The 16,521-nt window shown below is 39.0% G+C and overlaps 1 protein-coding gene across 1 annotated transcript in view; it reads right to left on the reverse strand.

Moving 5' to 3' along the window:
- Nucleotides 1-1,471: 1,471 nt before the first annotated feature.
- The window catches only part of LOC104628268 (Fanconi anemia group M protein-like), a gene marked incomplete at its 3' end in the record, with an annotated part of 17,690 nt that continues 2,640 nt past the window's right edge, over nucleotides 1,472-16,521 (reverse strand). The window contains exons 2-9 of the mRNA XM_010296795.1: nucleotides 15,469-15,576; nucleotides 14,302-14,433; nucleotides 13,398-13,530; nucleotides 11,516-11,635; nucleotides 10,922-11,017; nucleotides 6,096-6,283; nucleotides 4,982-5,188; nucleotides 1,472-1,706 (exon numbers count right to left, since the gene is read on the reverse strand). Coding sequence (XP_010295097.1) covers nucleotides 1,472-1,706; nucleotides 4,982-5,188; nucleotides 6,096-6,283; nucleotides 10,922-11,017; nucleotides 11,516-11,635; nucleotides 13,398-13,530; nucleotides 14,302-14,433; nucleotides 15,469-15,576 — 1,219 coding nt within the window. The remainder of the gene's footprint in view (nucleotides 1,707-4,981; nucleotides 5,189-6,095; nucleotides 6,284-10,921; nucleotides 11,018-11,515; nucleotides 11,636-13,397; nucleotides 13,531-14,301; nucleotides 14,434-15,468; nucleotides 15,577-16,521) is intronic.

Here is a 16,521-nt window from a genome sequence, read left to right on the forward strand (position 1 = left end):
ATCTGCAAACTGACTGAGGGAACACTCGATCTAGATCATCTATAAAGATAGTGTCACAATCCAAGTTGTTGATATGTAAATATGAGCTTAGGAGGGGGACATGCTAACTGCTGCAATCAAGGTTGTCGATGCAATCAAAGTTACTGATACCTGGACAAGAGGTAAAGAGAACAATTCCTCTGGGGCCCCCAACCACCCGAGGGACTCCTTGCCAGGACAGTGTGGAGTATGTGCGAAAGGGAGGGAAATTATGTAAATGACTCCTGGAAACTAATCAACATAAAATCTACTTTTTCCAGGAAATATAATGAATGTGTGAATCATGACATGTATAAAAATGCCTGCCTCTTACGAAGTGGTGCGCATGCTAGGTGGAAGGATCCCCCACGCACCCGGCGCCGAATAAAGAATGCCTGCTCTTTAATACGACACTGGCCTTAAGAAGTTCTTTCCCCAACTTTTCGGTAACAATAGCATGAATTGGTTTTGAGGCCAAAGGGGATGCTGATTTTTTTCTGCATGATTTTGTAGCTTGCTTCTCCTATGTTCAGCCTTCTGTTAGCCCTGGATGGTGTTTGGGAACAGATCAGATGTAGATTTTGATAATAAGAACTTTTGTGATCAGAAGCATTTAAAAACCCACTAACTCTAAAGTCTAACTACTCATTTACTGAAATACGAAGTTTCCCAAGGCTTTTAGGAGTTTCGTCTTTCAAGAAGTTGCTGTCAGTCCTTGCAGGAAGCACTTAACCAAAAAGATCGAGCACAACAATGTCCAAGTATTTACAAAACTTAGTTCATTCTACCTATCACATAATTTTTTTCAGTTTACTGAGCATTTCAGTGCCATGTAACTGCATCAGCTAAAGAGCCACTTCCCTTTTTAGATTCATTTTCCTCCAAGGGTGTGTGCAATTCCTAAAAATCTTACCCTTGATTTCTCCTTTTCCTCCCCTCAAAATCTTGCACTTTTCAAGCATTTCTGTTTTATTGTCATTTACAAAGGTATAAGACATCCTCTTCTTGTATGAATAAAAACATTAAACCTAACTGTTACAGGTCAAAACCAGATTTGGTATAGAATTATCACTGAATATGTAAGTTACAATTATGCCATCTGACATAGGTATATGAGACGTCTTCAGAAGACATCACTAACACTTGCCTCCTGCTTGTAGCTGGAGTTTCTGACTCCATGAGAAGCTCTATGGAGACAGATGAAAGAAATGTTTGATCTGAAGTACAGATATTTAAGGACAGAACTGTGATTTGAGGATGTTAAAGGAAAAGGATGAGGAATCAAAGCAGCAGTCAGCACAGTATCACAGTTGAAAGGTTACTGCTGACAGAAATGACGCTTTTGCTAGAGACCCAAAACTCATGTGAGCCCTCGGTTTTAATATGGTGTAATATAACAACATGGAATAGCACAGCTTACACAGTGCTTAGAAAAACACCATAATCCTCTTACCGATGACACAGGAAAAGAGAGCAGATTTATGCTGGAGGGAACTAGATCTTCTCTCTTTGGAAAGCGTTCTTGAATTGCTTGGTTCATATATTTCAGCAGTAATAAACATTTTATGCAACTTTGGGTTTATGCCTTCTGGAATCATACGTGGGCTGTGCTGGTAGAAATGAAGCATTTTGTTTCCTGAAATAGCTTTGTGGATGCTCCTTTTGTTAGACTGGCTTTGATTGTAAGTCTGTAAAAGAGAAGATAAATCATATGTTGTTGGATTGTTTTTTCACATGACTTGATCAAAAGTAAAAGAACACCTGAGTGTCTGGGGGGTTTCTCATTATTTTATGTTCCACCATCAAGATGGTTTTGAGTTTTTTTTTTCTTTTCTTCCTCAAACACAACTAAAACAAAATATCATGCAAGGCCCCGAGAGCCAGCCATATACCCTCTTCTGTGAATATTGTCAGTTCGGTCAACACAACTGCTTGTTCAAGTTCTTGAAGTACAAGTTCAAGACTTGTAGGATGCCTCCATGTTATGGTAACCAAAGCAGAGGGGAAAGGAACAGGACACAGATGAAAAAAACAAAGCAATAAGGTAGTATTGAAAATTGATCACGAATACATTAAAACATAATAAGTTTTTTTTTTTTCTTTTTTGAAGAGCTTCCAAACTAAAATATCTAAGTCAAATTAAATCTGAATTATCATCGGTTTGTGCCTAGGTAAAACATTGAAAGCAAATGTACCGAAAGCAAGGATGTACCAAAGAACAGTGATTGTTCTTTTAGTTGCATATCAAACAATGCACAGCTTTTTACAGTCTTTAAATAGAATAGAAGTGGGCACAGCACTTGAGAGAAAAAGAAACACAGCCCTTGCCTGGGGGAATTTACAATCTGCAACAGATACAGGGATGACGTAAATTAGATTACATCAGAAACAAAAGAAGGAGGTCAAGCAAAAAAAAAAGGCGTAAGATTATTTGTTAATGTCATACACACATCAAGTCCTTTTATTACCACTCCATTTTTATTCTGCAACAGAGAAACCAAGACAGAGATGGAGATACTAAGGAAAGAAACTGGTCCCTGCTCTGAAGATTTCTTGTCTTAATACTCTTCCCTGAGTCTCTGTGACAGGTCACCGGTGAAGCCGGCACGCCCAGTTAGGCAGACTACGTGCTCCACGTATGACAGTACGGCTGCTATGTTCTTTTGAGAGAGATGATCTTTGGAAGCCAGGATTAGAGGAGATGGACACAAAAAGATTCTCTCCGAGTAAAACTGGAAGAGGCTAATGCTAGCTCTACTATACTGTCCCTCAGGCATTTCCATAAATATCTTTTAAGCCTAGAACAGGCAAAAAAATATTTTTATGGAAAAAAAGATTTGTATTACCAAATTCATTGCTTAACAGAAGTGTTACTTTGCTGTTACTGAGACAGTAGGTTTCCTTTTCCTTTGTTTCACAGAGAGCGTCAGCTTGGCCTGACAGCAGCCTGAGCGGCTGCGAGCTCCCCTGTGCCTCTGAGCCCTTTCCGTATCGGTTCAAAGCCGCAGCGAACGGCTCCCGTCCAGGCTGATGTACATGCAGCTCAGCTGCCACGGGAGGTTAAAAAGCCCAAACCAAAACACAGCACATCTCAGCATACGGCCAGACTAGGAAGGTAGAAGACTGGTAAACCAACGGCCCAGGGAAGCCGGGGCGTAGGGTGCGAGCGCGTGACGTGCACCGCGCTGCCGAGACGCAGCGCGCTTCCAGCTGGGCAGCTGAACCGGACGGGGAAACAGGCGGGGAGGAGCGAGCGGCACAGAGTAACAGTCACTTCTGTAACGGAAATTCTTGTCAAATGGCAAACTCCCAGACCTGCATTTTCCAATTTTTCCCAATAAATTTTTTTCATTAGCTTTATAATTGCCTTGAAGTGGTTTGATTAAAAAAAAAAAACAAAACACAAAAGAAAAAAACCCAAACAAACCAAAAAACCCCAACAAAATCCCATGAATTAATATGAGACCACTAATTACTTAGCTGCAAGTTATGTGATGAGGAAGAATCTCTACATTAACAGATCTGGAAGGAGACTCAATTTAAAAAACAAACAAACAAACAAACAAACAAACCACAAAAGAAACCCAAAAAACAAAATACCCCAGAACAAACAAACAAAAAAAACCAACCCAAGCAAAACCAAACAGAGCAAGGCAGTATTTTCCAGCAATTGAATTTATTTAATGATCTCAAAACAAAAATATTATAGAAAATCATTATCCTACCTGTAGGAAGATTATGCTTCAAAGATTTCTGAGAAAATCTGAAGAACCCAGTAATCCAACTGCTTATGTGAAACTCCAAGGAATTTAAGGGACCATTTTAATATCCCATTAGAGAGCAGAGCTTTCAGTAATAACCAGTTTTCATAAGCAGCACAGGAAAATATCTATTTACAAATACCATTCACTTTTACCATTTTTATCCCTCACCCCTTTAAAGCAGCTTTTTTTTTCTCAGGCAGGATTTTTTGGACCCTCATTTAGAATTAAATCCCTGTTACAAACCAATTTAAACCAGAGGCACAACATTGACTGGGATAAATAATAGCAAGGCTCTGAAATTTTGTGTTTACAATTAGCTTACACAGATATCGGCCTTCTCTGTTGTGAAACCTGATCCAACTCAGAACCAACCTCACAAGTAAACAAAACCAGCGAAGAACAAAATCATTTTTCAGCCAGAACAGTGAGGTGCACGCTAAAAATGGCTTGCATTCCAACAAGGGCTGCATGATGAAACTGTAAAGACGCGGGTTCGTATTACTCTGCAACCTGCCTCACCAACGAGTGATGTCAACAGGGACTGCCTTGCCTCCTTCCACCTAAACCCTGCCCCGCCAGCCTCCTCGGATCAGACCGAGCAATGGCGCGGCTGCGGGATGAACCTGGGCCGTTGTGCTGGCACAGCTGAAGCTCAGTTCTCCCGGCTCACAACTTACGGCTTAGATTTCCCCCTGGACATCCATTTCCCAAGGGGCAGCCTGCTCTCAGAGATGATTAATTATACTCTGAGGTGAGTGCTGAGGTTCAGGAATTTAGCAAAAGTAGATTTCCACTTAAGCTGATCTCTTCAGACCTCACACGCAAGTCTGCTACCACTAAGTACTCATCTGAAAGCGTAGTGTCGTCAGCAATCCGGAGCGAGCCGCTTCCAGCCCTCCCGCTCACAGAGCTTCATCCTATCTCTCCCACACGCTGTTCTGTACCCTTGGTAAACACCCTGTATCTTCCGAAGTCTCAGTTTATCATTTGCAAAGTAAGTGTTACTAAGAACAAAGGCTTGAAGCCCTTCACATCGAGAAAGGGCATATGTTTTTAGAATATTTCCTGTAGGGACAGTTAAAATGTTGCTAGGAGTGCTCAGGATTGCTGTGATTTTTAATAGACAGTATGTAGTTTCCCAGAACAGACTAGAGACGTCACTTTGTGTTTTCCCGGCGACAAGAAAGGTCCACACTCACGCGTTCCTCCCGCCCTTCGGCGAGGATGACAACGATCCTGCCTTGCCGCCTGCGCCCCGTTCGGCCCATCCTCTGCACGAGGCGAACTGGACTTTTCTGAGCGTCAAAGCAGATGATGAGATCAACTTCTCCAATGTCTAAGCCTTCTTCCCCAACACAGGTAGAGACCAGAGTGTTATATCCACCTTCACGAAAGCATTTTACCACCTGAATGAATGATTAAAATTAAATTTAACAGGTTAGAAGAAAGCCCCTTATACACACTTTGCAGTTTTTCTAGGCTCAGACAGAAGTTGAAAAAAATTAATTTACATTTTAAAGCTACAAAACTCAGTCTTTCTGAGTTTGTCAACTATTTCATTGTGATCAAATACCATGCACTAATTTTATCAACATACCAACTCTTCAATTCTAAGATGCGGGAAAAAAAGCACACCTTATTCTGACTCCAACCATGGCATTCTTCTAAAACTGATCTTCCCAAATTTGCAATTAAGTAATTTTTAGGGTATTTTTTTTTTAAACTTTGCTACATCAAAATTTAAGGATATATGTTATTTTTTCTACCTACAAGAAAAAAAGACATCCCCATAGCAATTAAGTATTTTAATATTTCCCCAGATTTTCACAGAATCACAGAATCACTAAGGTTGGAAAGGACCTTCAAGATCATCAAGTCCAACCGTTAACCCAACACCACCATGCCCCCTAAACCATGTCCCGAAGCGCCATATCCACACGTTTTTTGAACACTTCCAGCAATGGTGACTCCACCACCTCCCTGGGCAGCCTGTGCCAATGCCTGACCACTCTCTCAGTGAAGAAATTTTTCCTAATATCCAATCTAAAGCTCTCTAAACCTAAACCTTCAAATATATAAGAGTTTGCATTTCTTAATGTAATGTAAATGTAAATTTATAAAACGTTTCTATTTATACATTCTGTTCAGTGAGTATAGTTTTGGGTACTCTGAAATCAATTGAACTACACAGGAATTTACTAACGTCACCTTAAAGTTCAGTCACTGCTGTACAATCGATATCAATACTCACGTAGCTATTTACACAATACTCTTTATCATTATTTCCTTATACAAATCTCATATTTTCTTTACCTCTAGTTGTTCCTTTTGTGTGAAGCCTTTTGTGCTCTTTCCTGTGGAGTGGCCAACAAATGTCATTACTCTAACAACCGGACTGAGCCGGGAAAGCATTTCTGCAATTTCTTGCACGCTATCTCGAAATGATGAGAAGATCATCACTCTGGTATCCACAGTGTCCACAGATGTGCTTTCAGTGGTGACTTGATCTGTTTAATTTTAAAAAGGCAGAAAATCATTTTTATGCATGATTTTAAAATAATTACCAGTAAAAAAGTAAGGACAGGTCATCCCACAAGCTACACATTCACAGCTCTCATCTCACTTAATGGGAAGATTTTGTCCAAGTATACTGCATCTTGTTTTTTTTCCAAATAAATTTTCTTTAAAAGAAACTTCATTAAAAAAAACCCCAAAACATAAGTAAATAAACCAAAAAAACAGTAGAGAAAACTGACAATTAGGAGCCTCTCAGCCAATTTAGACAAACCTCTCAGAAAATGCTCCGAGATATACCTGCTTGAACAATTCCTCTTTGGAATCAAAGCAGTATTCTAATTTTGAAGAATTTACACCAACTATAGTGAGTGTCTTATATCTGAGGTACCATCACTAAAGTTACTTTGAAAAGCTCAGGTTTGATGACAATTGTCTTCAAATAAAGTTTAAGATGCCTTCTTCCAAAGAGCCTCAATGTAACTTTTAAATCTGCTACTTAAGCGCCCAGAGTTAGACGAGGTTAGCAGTATATAGCAGTAAAAACCAGTTACCATTAGTCTAGGATACAGCATGGTGGAGTAAGAGAGGTGTATATCAGCTTTCTATGATTCACTACAGAAAATCCATAATTCTGACAGCAGAAATGTGCACAAACTTCCCTTAATACCATAATCTGCTGCTTCTGAATGATCTGTCATCACAACTGTTTATGTCTCTCATTTCAAAGCACAGAAAACTTTTCCCCTTTTAAAGAAAAGGGAAAAATAATTGCATTGCTACACAGTTTCTTAGCGAGGCCCATTTTACCAAAACCACATTTTTTTAGGCTATACCATCACAGATTTTGTCTTCTGTGTACTCAACTTCTTTTTTTTCTTCCTTTTTTTAAACATATAAGGGTATCTGCCTTCGTGAGCACAAGCAAAAGCTATCTAAGCAACATGCAAGTCTTGAACAGTCAGCTTCTGACTATCCAAATAGTAAAACAACATGCCCATTACTGCATGCTATGAAGTAAAAACCTTAAAGTATGTTAAGAAGAGAGAATCTCTAAAAGGATGTAATGGATTACTGAAATTGGCACAGCTTGCATGCATTACCTAGACATAGCCCTCGGATGAAATCAAATACATTTCTGGGGTAAAGATGTCCTTTTTCACACAATTCTCCACCAAACACCTTTGTATCTCATTAAAAGAAAGGTTAGACAAGGAATTAAAATTCTCAAGACTGAATGTGTAGAGACATGTTCCCCTGACCATTCAAAGAACAGTCACTTGGTGCTTGACAACAGTTTCATGCTATGCCTGTAGTTAACTTCAAGATATTTCTTGAAGTTGAAGCATAAAGTGTAAGAGATAAGCATATATATATATGTATGTCTGAATAACTATGAGAAATTCTATTTGAGTTTTTAGGTGGTCATATGTACATGTAGAAATGCTTTCAGCAGCTTAAGTCCAAAAGGAGAACCTGAAGCTAACCATTTTCCCCATTTCTTTTTAAGATGAGCCTTGAATTCACAGGCAGATTATGCAGATGGCTGCTCTGGTCAAAACCAATTTCACTCTTGAGGCTGACAAACAAGGAGCTTAGGTAAGAGGATCTCCAGAGGTCCCTTCCAATCTATGATACTCTACTGCACTGTTTCAGTAAATAGCAGCCGATATGGGAGGTCATCTGTCAAGTACAGAAACCAGTCCCCAGCGAAGGCCTAGAAATGAAATAGTGAATAAGATCCAATATTTTCAGCTAGAAACCAGACAATTGCAACACTGATATAATGTGTTCTGCATAATCTGCCATCCGGAGCAGATTGACAAACTATATATTCCAAAATAAGTGCAGGTTGGATATATCTTACATGAGTTCATATTATTCTCCTCCACTAACTTTATTATGACCAACATTATTCTATATCTATTTTTACCATATTCTCATGACTTGAATAGTAATAATGCTCAGTAGCATCTGTCCCTGTACTGTAAAAAATGTTATCCTGCTGCCATTACCTCCTTGACCTTATCCAAAACCAGACTCAGAAAATTCAAGACATTAGCAGCCCATAATCAATCTGACAAGTAATCCAGGTATGGAAGATTAGCTGGGAGAAGCTCATTATGCCGAGCCAACATTTCTTAAGGGCTGGCCAGAACATTATCTTGCACTTACCCGAATTGCTGTAAGTGCATCTTGCAAAGCAGGGACAATAGCTACGTGGTCAGGAAGCTCAAACTCAACCTGGTTGATCGCTAGTTAGAAATAGTTCAGAGTTTGCACAGGCAACTTGGCACTACTCCCACAAGTTCTCGCATGAGGGTTTTCTTTCCAAAAGGAGGAAAAAGAGCTGCTGTTGATCCTGATATGGCTAATGACTTAGGTTATTCATATTCTCCTTTTCTGTTTCAAATGCAGGACTTTTGAAGGAAAATGGTCTACAGAAGCAGTTACTGGCATGAGCACAGTAAATTATGATTCAGAGTAATTCAGCAATGCATAACTGGGACAAAGCAGAATTAGGTTCAGGGGTTTTGTTCGCATCAGTTTTTTCTCTAGAGATACTACACACTTGCATGAGTTCCAGAAACAAATGCTGAATGTATTTTCCACTGCTCACATAATGCTTTAGGCTTTTATTTCAGAGCCTTCTGATATGCGTGCGAAGATACATGTGATTATGTTTGGAATCTTAATAAGTACTCAAGTTTTTTTTAACAGATCCATGACAAATTCTTGTCCAGAGGAGGAAGAAATCAGGACACAAGTGCATGCTCTATTCAGTCAGAGTCTAAAACCAGAACTGAGGGTGTAGCTACTTGTTGACATGTGAATTTAGAGTTTACTTGCAAGAAACAGGGAGTAAGGGGAGAAATACAGGTTTTGGGTTATTGCTCAAAAGGTATCATCAGCAACACTATGATGATATATAATAAGGCAAATAAATAAAATCACAGCTTCTCACTATTTCTGACAACTGCCCCGTGCAATTGGGCCAGTGATGCATAAGCTTAGGAGACAGAAGTTACTAGAATGCCTCCAACTTTGTGATCAGACTGAACTGTAAAGTGTTTTCTGGCCTTGCGTTATACACAAAGATTTCAGAATCAGTTGTTCGTACTTCCTTTAAATTTAACTACATGCATCTAGAGAACTCTGCTCAGGAGACTGCTTTATATTCCCCATGGCCTTGCCTTTCACGTTAGTTACAAGGATAAAGGAGGTTACAGAGATCAGGAGCAAGGAAAGACATCAGGAAAACCTGACATGTCTAGCTCAAGATATGACTAGATACGCTACCATAGCTCACCAATTACGGTATAAAAGTTATGTACTTCTTCCTGCACAGTTACTGCAATTTTGTATTTATAACAGTAAAGACTCATGGTTCATGCCTACTTGCTTCTGAGGTTCATACACACAGACACAAGACACAACATCAAAACATTTGTATATTAATTACCTGTTAGGAATATTAAGAGACATGTCTGACCAACATTGCAAGGAAAAATATCTGATGGGATTCATAGGACAGCAAAATCTATGCTATCAAAGGAAGATGGAAGAGTATTAAATATGAAACTTATGTAACTCCAGTACAGAATACAGAATTTGAAAACAAAAGGCAATAGCTTAGAAAGATGTTGTTACAGGAAACAAGAGAGAGGCATGGAGGGAGGCAGGGAGAACTATGGATGGAGGGCAGGAGGAGGGACAAAAAAAAAGAAGAAAGTAATTTGATTAAATGTATTCGGACATACTATAAACTAACAAAAACAAGGGAACTTAAAGTTGCCTACACTGCTAGTAGAAAGTGTACTCTGAGAATCAAGCATCTCAGATAGGAAAAAAAACCCCACAAAATTGAAGGGCAGGTCAGAAATTATCAGAACTTCACAGAGCACAAAGATCCAAACAGACAAAGGAAAAAAGTGAAGAAGTTGCAAAAAAAAAAAAAAAAAAAATTGTTATTGATGTCATAATTCCAAAAGCAATAATTGGATCAAGAAGCTGAAACTTCCTAAAATCAGAGATGTCTGAGTGTTTCAGAATATTTTGCTTCATATTCTCATGCTACTGTATGACATATTTTTCTTCCCCCTTTCGGTCAAGATGAAAATGAATGAGAGACAGATTAATGTAATTGGAGGTTTTAAACTTGTTTAAACTGTAAACTTTAAGCAAATCAATGCCTCAGAGTTTGTCATTCTTAGCAATAGGCTGGACATCAGAACGTTTATCCTTAAGCTCCATAAGTACATTGCATCCAACTTTGCAGGAGGTAATAGTAGGACTGCACTGAGAAATGGTTTCCAGAACAAATTCTGTGACTATGAAGATCAAGAGGTATAGTAGCACTAGGAATGAGTTTACTAGCACTGTTTTATGAAGCTGGTAGAATAGTTAATATCAAATTAAAAATGATAACTCATAAAATCTTTTTTCTTAAAGAAATTTTATGGTATAGTTCTTCTAAAGAGGACTTTTCCACAATACAAACATACAAGACAATAAAGAAGGACTTGAACAAATTCAGAAATAAATCAGTAAGACATTACTTATTTTCAACCACAGGTTCAACTGTTTAGATACTTTTTCTTCGAGTTGTTGGCCCTTACCAGAACATCCCCTTCTCCGGGATTTGAAGTGTTCTATTACAATTTCCTCCAATTTCCTTAATTTTGGATGACCGTAGATAAATTCCTTTTTATTTTCAAACACTGAAAAGGACATAAACCAATTAAGGGTGTAAGTAAAACTGAAACAATTATGAAGCTTTAGTGAATTTCATTTCCTCTCATTGTAATTCTCTGAGACAGACATACAAATGCCTGACACTAGTTCTAATTGCATTTACCTAAACAAACAACTCTGTGAACTATTTATAGAAGCACATTTGTTAAACACAGTTGTTGTTGCTTTTGTTACAGTCACAGTGTAAAAGATACCTAGTCAAACAGTACTATTTTAACCTTTCATTTTAAATCAAATTGAAATCTTCAATCATAGAAATCTTGTTTCAAGGTAGCTAAAACCACTGAGAGAAGAAAAGAAAAAAAAAAAAGAATCTGGGGAAACAATCTGGAATAAAGAACACTAGACAAGTGTATCACAATGGACAGCTTCTGCATCTACAAACTATGTAGAGCTATCTACTCTCTCATTCAAACAGAAAGTAAACATTCTGTCCCCAAAAGGGAAATGCTGACCTGTTTTACTCTTGTAAACATTTTCATTTGCTGAAGCCAGAGATGTGTCTGAAAACATGTCTCTAAGCTGCTGATATAGCTTCATGAAGTCCTCATTACGACCAAGTTCATTCTTCGTACGAGTTAGCCCTTTGTAAAAAGTTGAAATACCTTAGTATTTAATCTCAAGAATTAATATAATTTTTGCTATCTAAAAGACAAACTTCTTAGAAGTAGAAAGCTCCTTTCAAGAACTAAAAGATACGTTAGCTTTAGAAAACGTAAGAAATGTTGTTTGGCATCAATATTTTTTGGGGGAAGATGCCATTATAGAATTTAAACATGACAAACGTGTATAAACAGAAGCCTGGTCCTGTGGGTAAACAGAAAAGTTTTACATCAACCATTTAGCACTAGAAAAGTCATCCAATCCAGAAACTATGAGGGTGGTGAGACACTGCGACAGGCTGCCCAGAGAAATTGTGGACGCCCCATCATTGGAAGGGTTCAGGCTGGATGGGACTCTGAGCAACCTGATCTAGTTGAAGATGTCCCTGCCCATGGTAGGCAATCTTGACAGGTCCCTTCCAACCCAAACTGTTCTGTGATTCTATGATCCTATTAAACGCTGCCAGTCACTCACAGAAGGGAACCTAGACTAAAAGCTAGAATCAAGAAGTTTATTGAATTATTTTATGTCAATGTTGAAAAGAATTTTGTTCTACTCAAATCAGAAACCAAATTTACCAGAACCAGTAGAGAAGACCTATTTATTAGAAATATTATTAATAATAATTAATAAATTATATTATTTATTTATTATTTTCCATCAGTCATCTTTCAATAGCAGACAGGGATTTAAGGAATCTGAGAAATTAGGAAATACATGAAATGCTCTCTGGTTCCTAGGTCTAACAACACTATACCATCAGATATGTAGAAATCTGCACTTGCAAAAGTAATAAATTGTAAAAATGTCAAAAACATAAAATAATGAGAAATTATTAGCACATGTATACTAAAAAAATATATTCTGTAGATATTCTATAATATGAAGCAAGCACTACACGTTTTTGGTTCAGATGTAGGATGAAGTAGTGTCATTTTAATTAAGCAGTGCTGTAAGTGAAGTAGCTTTTGTAAGTTACCACACAGTTACACAGCTAAGTGTAAACCAAAATGAAGCAAGGAACCTGAGGGCCACACCAGGTCCATCTGAACAGCTGGAACCTTCCCCTCCCACATCCACTGTTTAGAAGACACAGTTGGACTGACATTGCCAAGTGGAAACTTTCCCCCTCAGAAAAGATGTCAGTACCAAACCAGGTCTTCCAGATCAACCCAACAGGTCTAAAACCGACTCTGGAGAGTTGCAAAACGTCATAATAATTAGTGATAGAATTAGGAAAATAAAATGAGGCCAGAACAGAAACCAACTTTCTATTTTGCTTAGTGAGCATGGAAGATGTTACACAGCTGGGATAGAAATTCTAGTGTGATGTGCCCAAATCTGTCATCTTCTGGTAAAGACACCTGAAGCTCACGCATGCATGTGTTTTGCAACAGGGGGAGGAATTGCTTTACAAGACCAAACGATTTCTCAGTTTAAATTGTTTGCTGGTTATTCTTTGGAGAGACAAAGATCTTACTGCCACTTACTCTGAGTTCTGTTTGTGATTTATTTTTTTCAGAACTGCTGCCATATAAACACTCTTGCTTTCCCAAATATACTCTATCTTTAACATTGTGCTAACATATTTCCAATAGGGATGAAGGGGAACAAAATACCAATTACATTTGCAGCCCATTGATTGTCTGCAAGCTGTTTTGTGCAAAACTAGCCATAGGGATGAGGCAAATTAAATGAGAAGGACTGAAGACAAAAGGAAGGATGTTTCTGAAGACACTTCACCTTTTGCTCCATCCATAATTCCACAAAGGTAGATAAACAATGACCGTACTCCCATTTGCAGCAGCAGCTCATAGCCGTGGTACAAACTGATACAAAGTGCAAAATCTCCTTCAATTATGCCTTGATGTATTCCCTGTGAAAATATAAGAGATTTATCATTAAATTATCATTAAAGTCAATAAGCAGCAGGAAATGACAAGAATAAGACTGACATCTGAGAAGTGGAGCCAGAGCACAAACTAATGCACAGCGAGTAGTCTATCAAAACCTTCAGGAAACAGGTTACACAATTCTTGATGATCAATGAAGGCAATCTTTTTCCACCTCCAAAATGATCTCCAAAATACCTGTATTATCTTCCAAGATTAGCTCATTACTTTCCGATGCAGCACCACTCAAAATCTGACAGCTGAGCCATCCACTTTGGCAAAACGAGAGATTTCCAGCACATCTACCCAGATGTGGTTATAAAATTTAAGTCAGGAAAGTTGTCTTGCCTACTGTGAAGTGTATTTCCCAACGTTCTTTTTAAGGTACACAGTCTTTATTTTTTTTAGATAATTTTCTTTTTTAAGTTTGCATAATTTGAACACTCCATGACAATTTACAGAAAAATAGGGGCAGTAACGTAGTTCTGAGGGGAAAGTGTAAACTTGGCAGTCAGTAATTACAATCTAAGTTCTTAAAACAATTTCAGTTTGGAAATTAAGTTCTTCATCTTTTCCTTAACTTTCCTATATTAGCATCAAGAAATGTAGAAGAAGTAGGCATATTTTATTTTAGGGCTAAAAATAGAATGTTACAAAGGAAATTTAACTTAAAATGTAACAGGAAACTTTGTACACTATGTGGTATTACTATTTATTCACTACTTTAATAACATGAAATAAGTAAAAACATTTACCACATTTTGTGAAGAAGGGTTTTTTCTGTATTGATCTCTTGCTAGGATTATCTGGTACTTTGTAAGGCTGGGAATATCCCGCCTTGCTAAAACTCCTATTCTAATCAGGCGTCCAGCGAATGTTTCTAGCACCTGCAAACAAAACACAAAAGTATACAAAAGATGTGAAGTTATGTATATTTAGCTCTCTGAAGTAGTTTCATTTTTACAGTTCTTGCACAACAGAACACAAGTAGCTCATTCTTTTTATTTGAAACATAGAATTTTTCAAAACAAACTATACTGATTTCTGAATAATCTGTTACTGTACCAGACGACAACCTGGTGCTCTGCCTTCCCATAAAGTTCTCCACTACGAGGGTGTTTCTAGGCTAATTTACAAATTTTTTTCTAAGACCAGCAGAACTACTACAACTTGGTTCCCTAAGGATTTGTGCCCACCATCCTACAGACAAACACCCTCCTGCCCCCAAGGAAACCCCATATCCATCGAATAGCTGAGGAGTGGAAGCACGCCCGTGCTTTTGTAATTGCACGAGTACTGACCTAGCAGAGAAGAAACAAAACAGGACGTGTAGCCAGCTACTGCACTCAGGCTGCAGCTTCCTCTCCCACTGGTAACCCTAACTTCAGCCGTGTTTCAGTCTCAGGAAAACTCATAAGCACATATTCCTCTTTGAGAAGTCTAAACTACCGCAGGCGGAGGACGAGCCAATGGGTTAGAAAGTCGTGTGTGGAAGGAATGGGAGTCAGGAGGCGTGAGCAGAGAGGAATGAGCGCCCGGCAGATGGGCCCAGCACAGCAGCGTGCCCCATTTCCTTCGGAAGCCACGCCAAAAGACAATCTGTTTTTATACATCTCATGTACCTGCTTTCCACATCAGTGAAACAAGGGAACTGACCTGCACTAATTCATCTTAATCCTGTTTTTCCTTTTTGTTTCTCAGCCTTAGGTGGTTGGGATTTTTTTCACAGACTTAGTTTTACATGAGCGCTAACTCTGTAATAATTGGAGTAATCAGATTTGTTCTACAAAAATTGCTTACAACGTGTTGAACCACTTGGCTAGTAGCACGAAAAACATCTTAGGGCACAACAATGAGCTCCTCTGAAGGCAGTCTTGACATAGTTTGACAGCAGAGTTCCTGATAGCTGTTTACATACATACCGTGCTTCCCAAGTTTTCTAGGCGTGTTAACACCGGTTCAGCTGAACTGCCTAAGAAGGCTATAGCATGGCTAATGCCTAATCTCTTTATTGCTGTTCTTTCAGCCCACTGAAAAAATCAAGTGCAACTGAACCAATAAAAACAGATCTAACTTTCAGGCCTCAATACTGATCTAAGTATGTCTTCAGCTTGCAAAGACAAAATGCCCTAACAGGAAAAGAAAGTTGACTGTAGAAGTGCAATGCATGTTTATACACTAAGTAACAACACTCCATTTGCCTTCTTCACACATTTAGTTTACACTGGGTTTTTAGACCTTGTTAGGGTGCACAAATATTATTAACAACCAGAATCTACTCACACCCTGTCAACGCAGTGGCAGCTTAGTTTAACTTCTCTCGGCTTACTTTGATTATTTTTACAGTTCTGCACTCCTTTGGCTTCTTACTCTGTGTACAGTGCCTGCGTGGCACTAAGTGGCAAATCCTGAGAAATGGGGTGGGAATAATTGCCATTGTCAACCACAGCAGCATTAATCCCCGAAAGAATCAAAAATGCAAAGAGAACTTTGGAAGGGTGCAGGAAAACTTGTGAAAGCACCAGCCAAACTGAGGAAACAATGTGCTGGGGAATTTCCACACTGCCTGCTACATGCCTGCAGGTCTTTCAAAGCTGGAGTCAGCAGGCTAAGCAGATTATGACAGATAAAGGCTGCTGAGAAATAATAGCAATGAAGCCTAAATTCTGAATGCTCTGGTGCACCTTAGGTTGCTCTTCTTCCCTACCCTGGGCCTTCAGACTGGGATGCGACGTCTCAGGCAGCTTGCTGCTTTTGCTCATCCGCTCCGCGCTGGAGGGGAAGCGGGCGATGCCCACAGGAGCAGCTCCGAGGGCAGGATGGTGCTGAGGGCTGAGCGCCCATCTGTGGCCAAAGAGCCCGGAGGCTCTTCCAACCCTCGTCTTCAGGTTTACCTTTACCTAACGGGGAGCCTGGGTCACGGCCGCACACGGCTCCCCAGGCAAAGCAAAGCACAGTCAAGAGACTCCACCCCC

Source organism: Phaethon lepturus, unplaced genomic scaffold (assembly GCF_000687285.1).
Source record: "Phaethon lepturus isolate BGI_N335 unplaced genomic scaffold, ASM68728v1 scaffold17211, whole genome shotgun sequence".
NCBI classification, from domain to species: Eukaryota; Metazoa; Chordata; class Aves; order Phaethontiformes; family Phaethontidae; genus Phaethon; species Phaethon lepturus.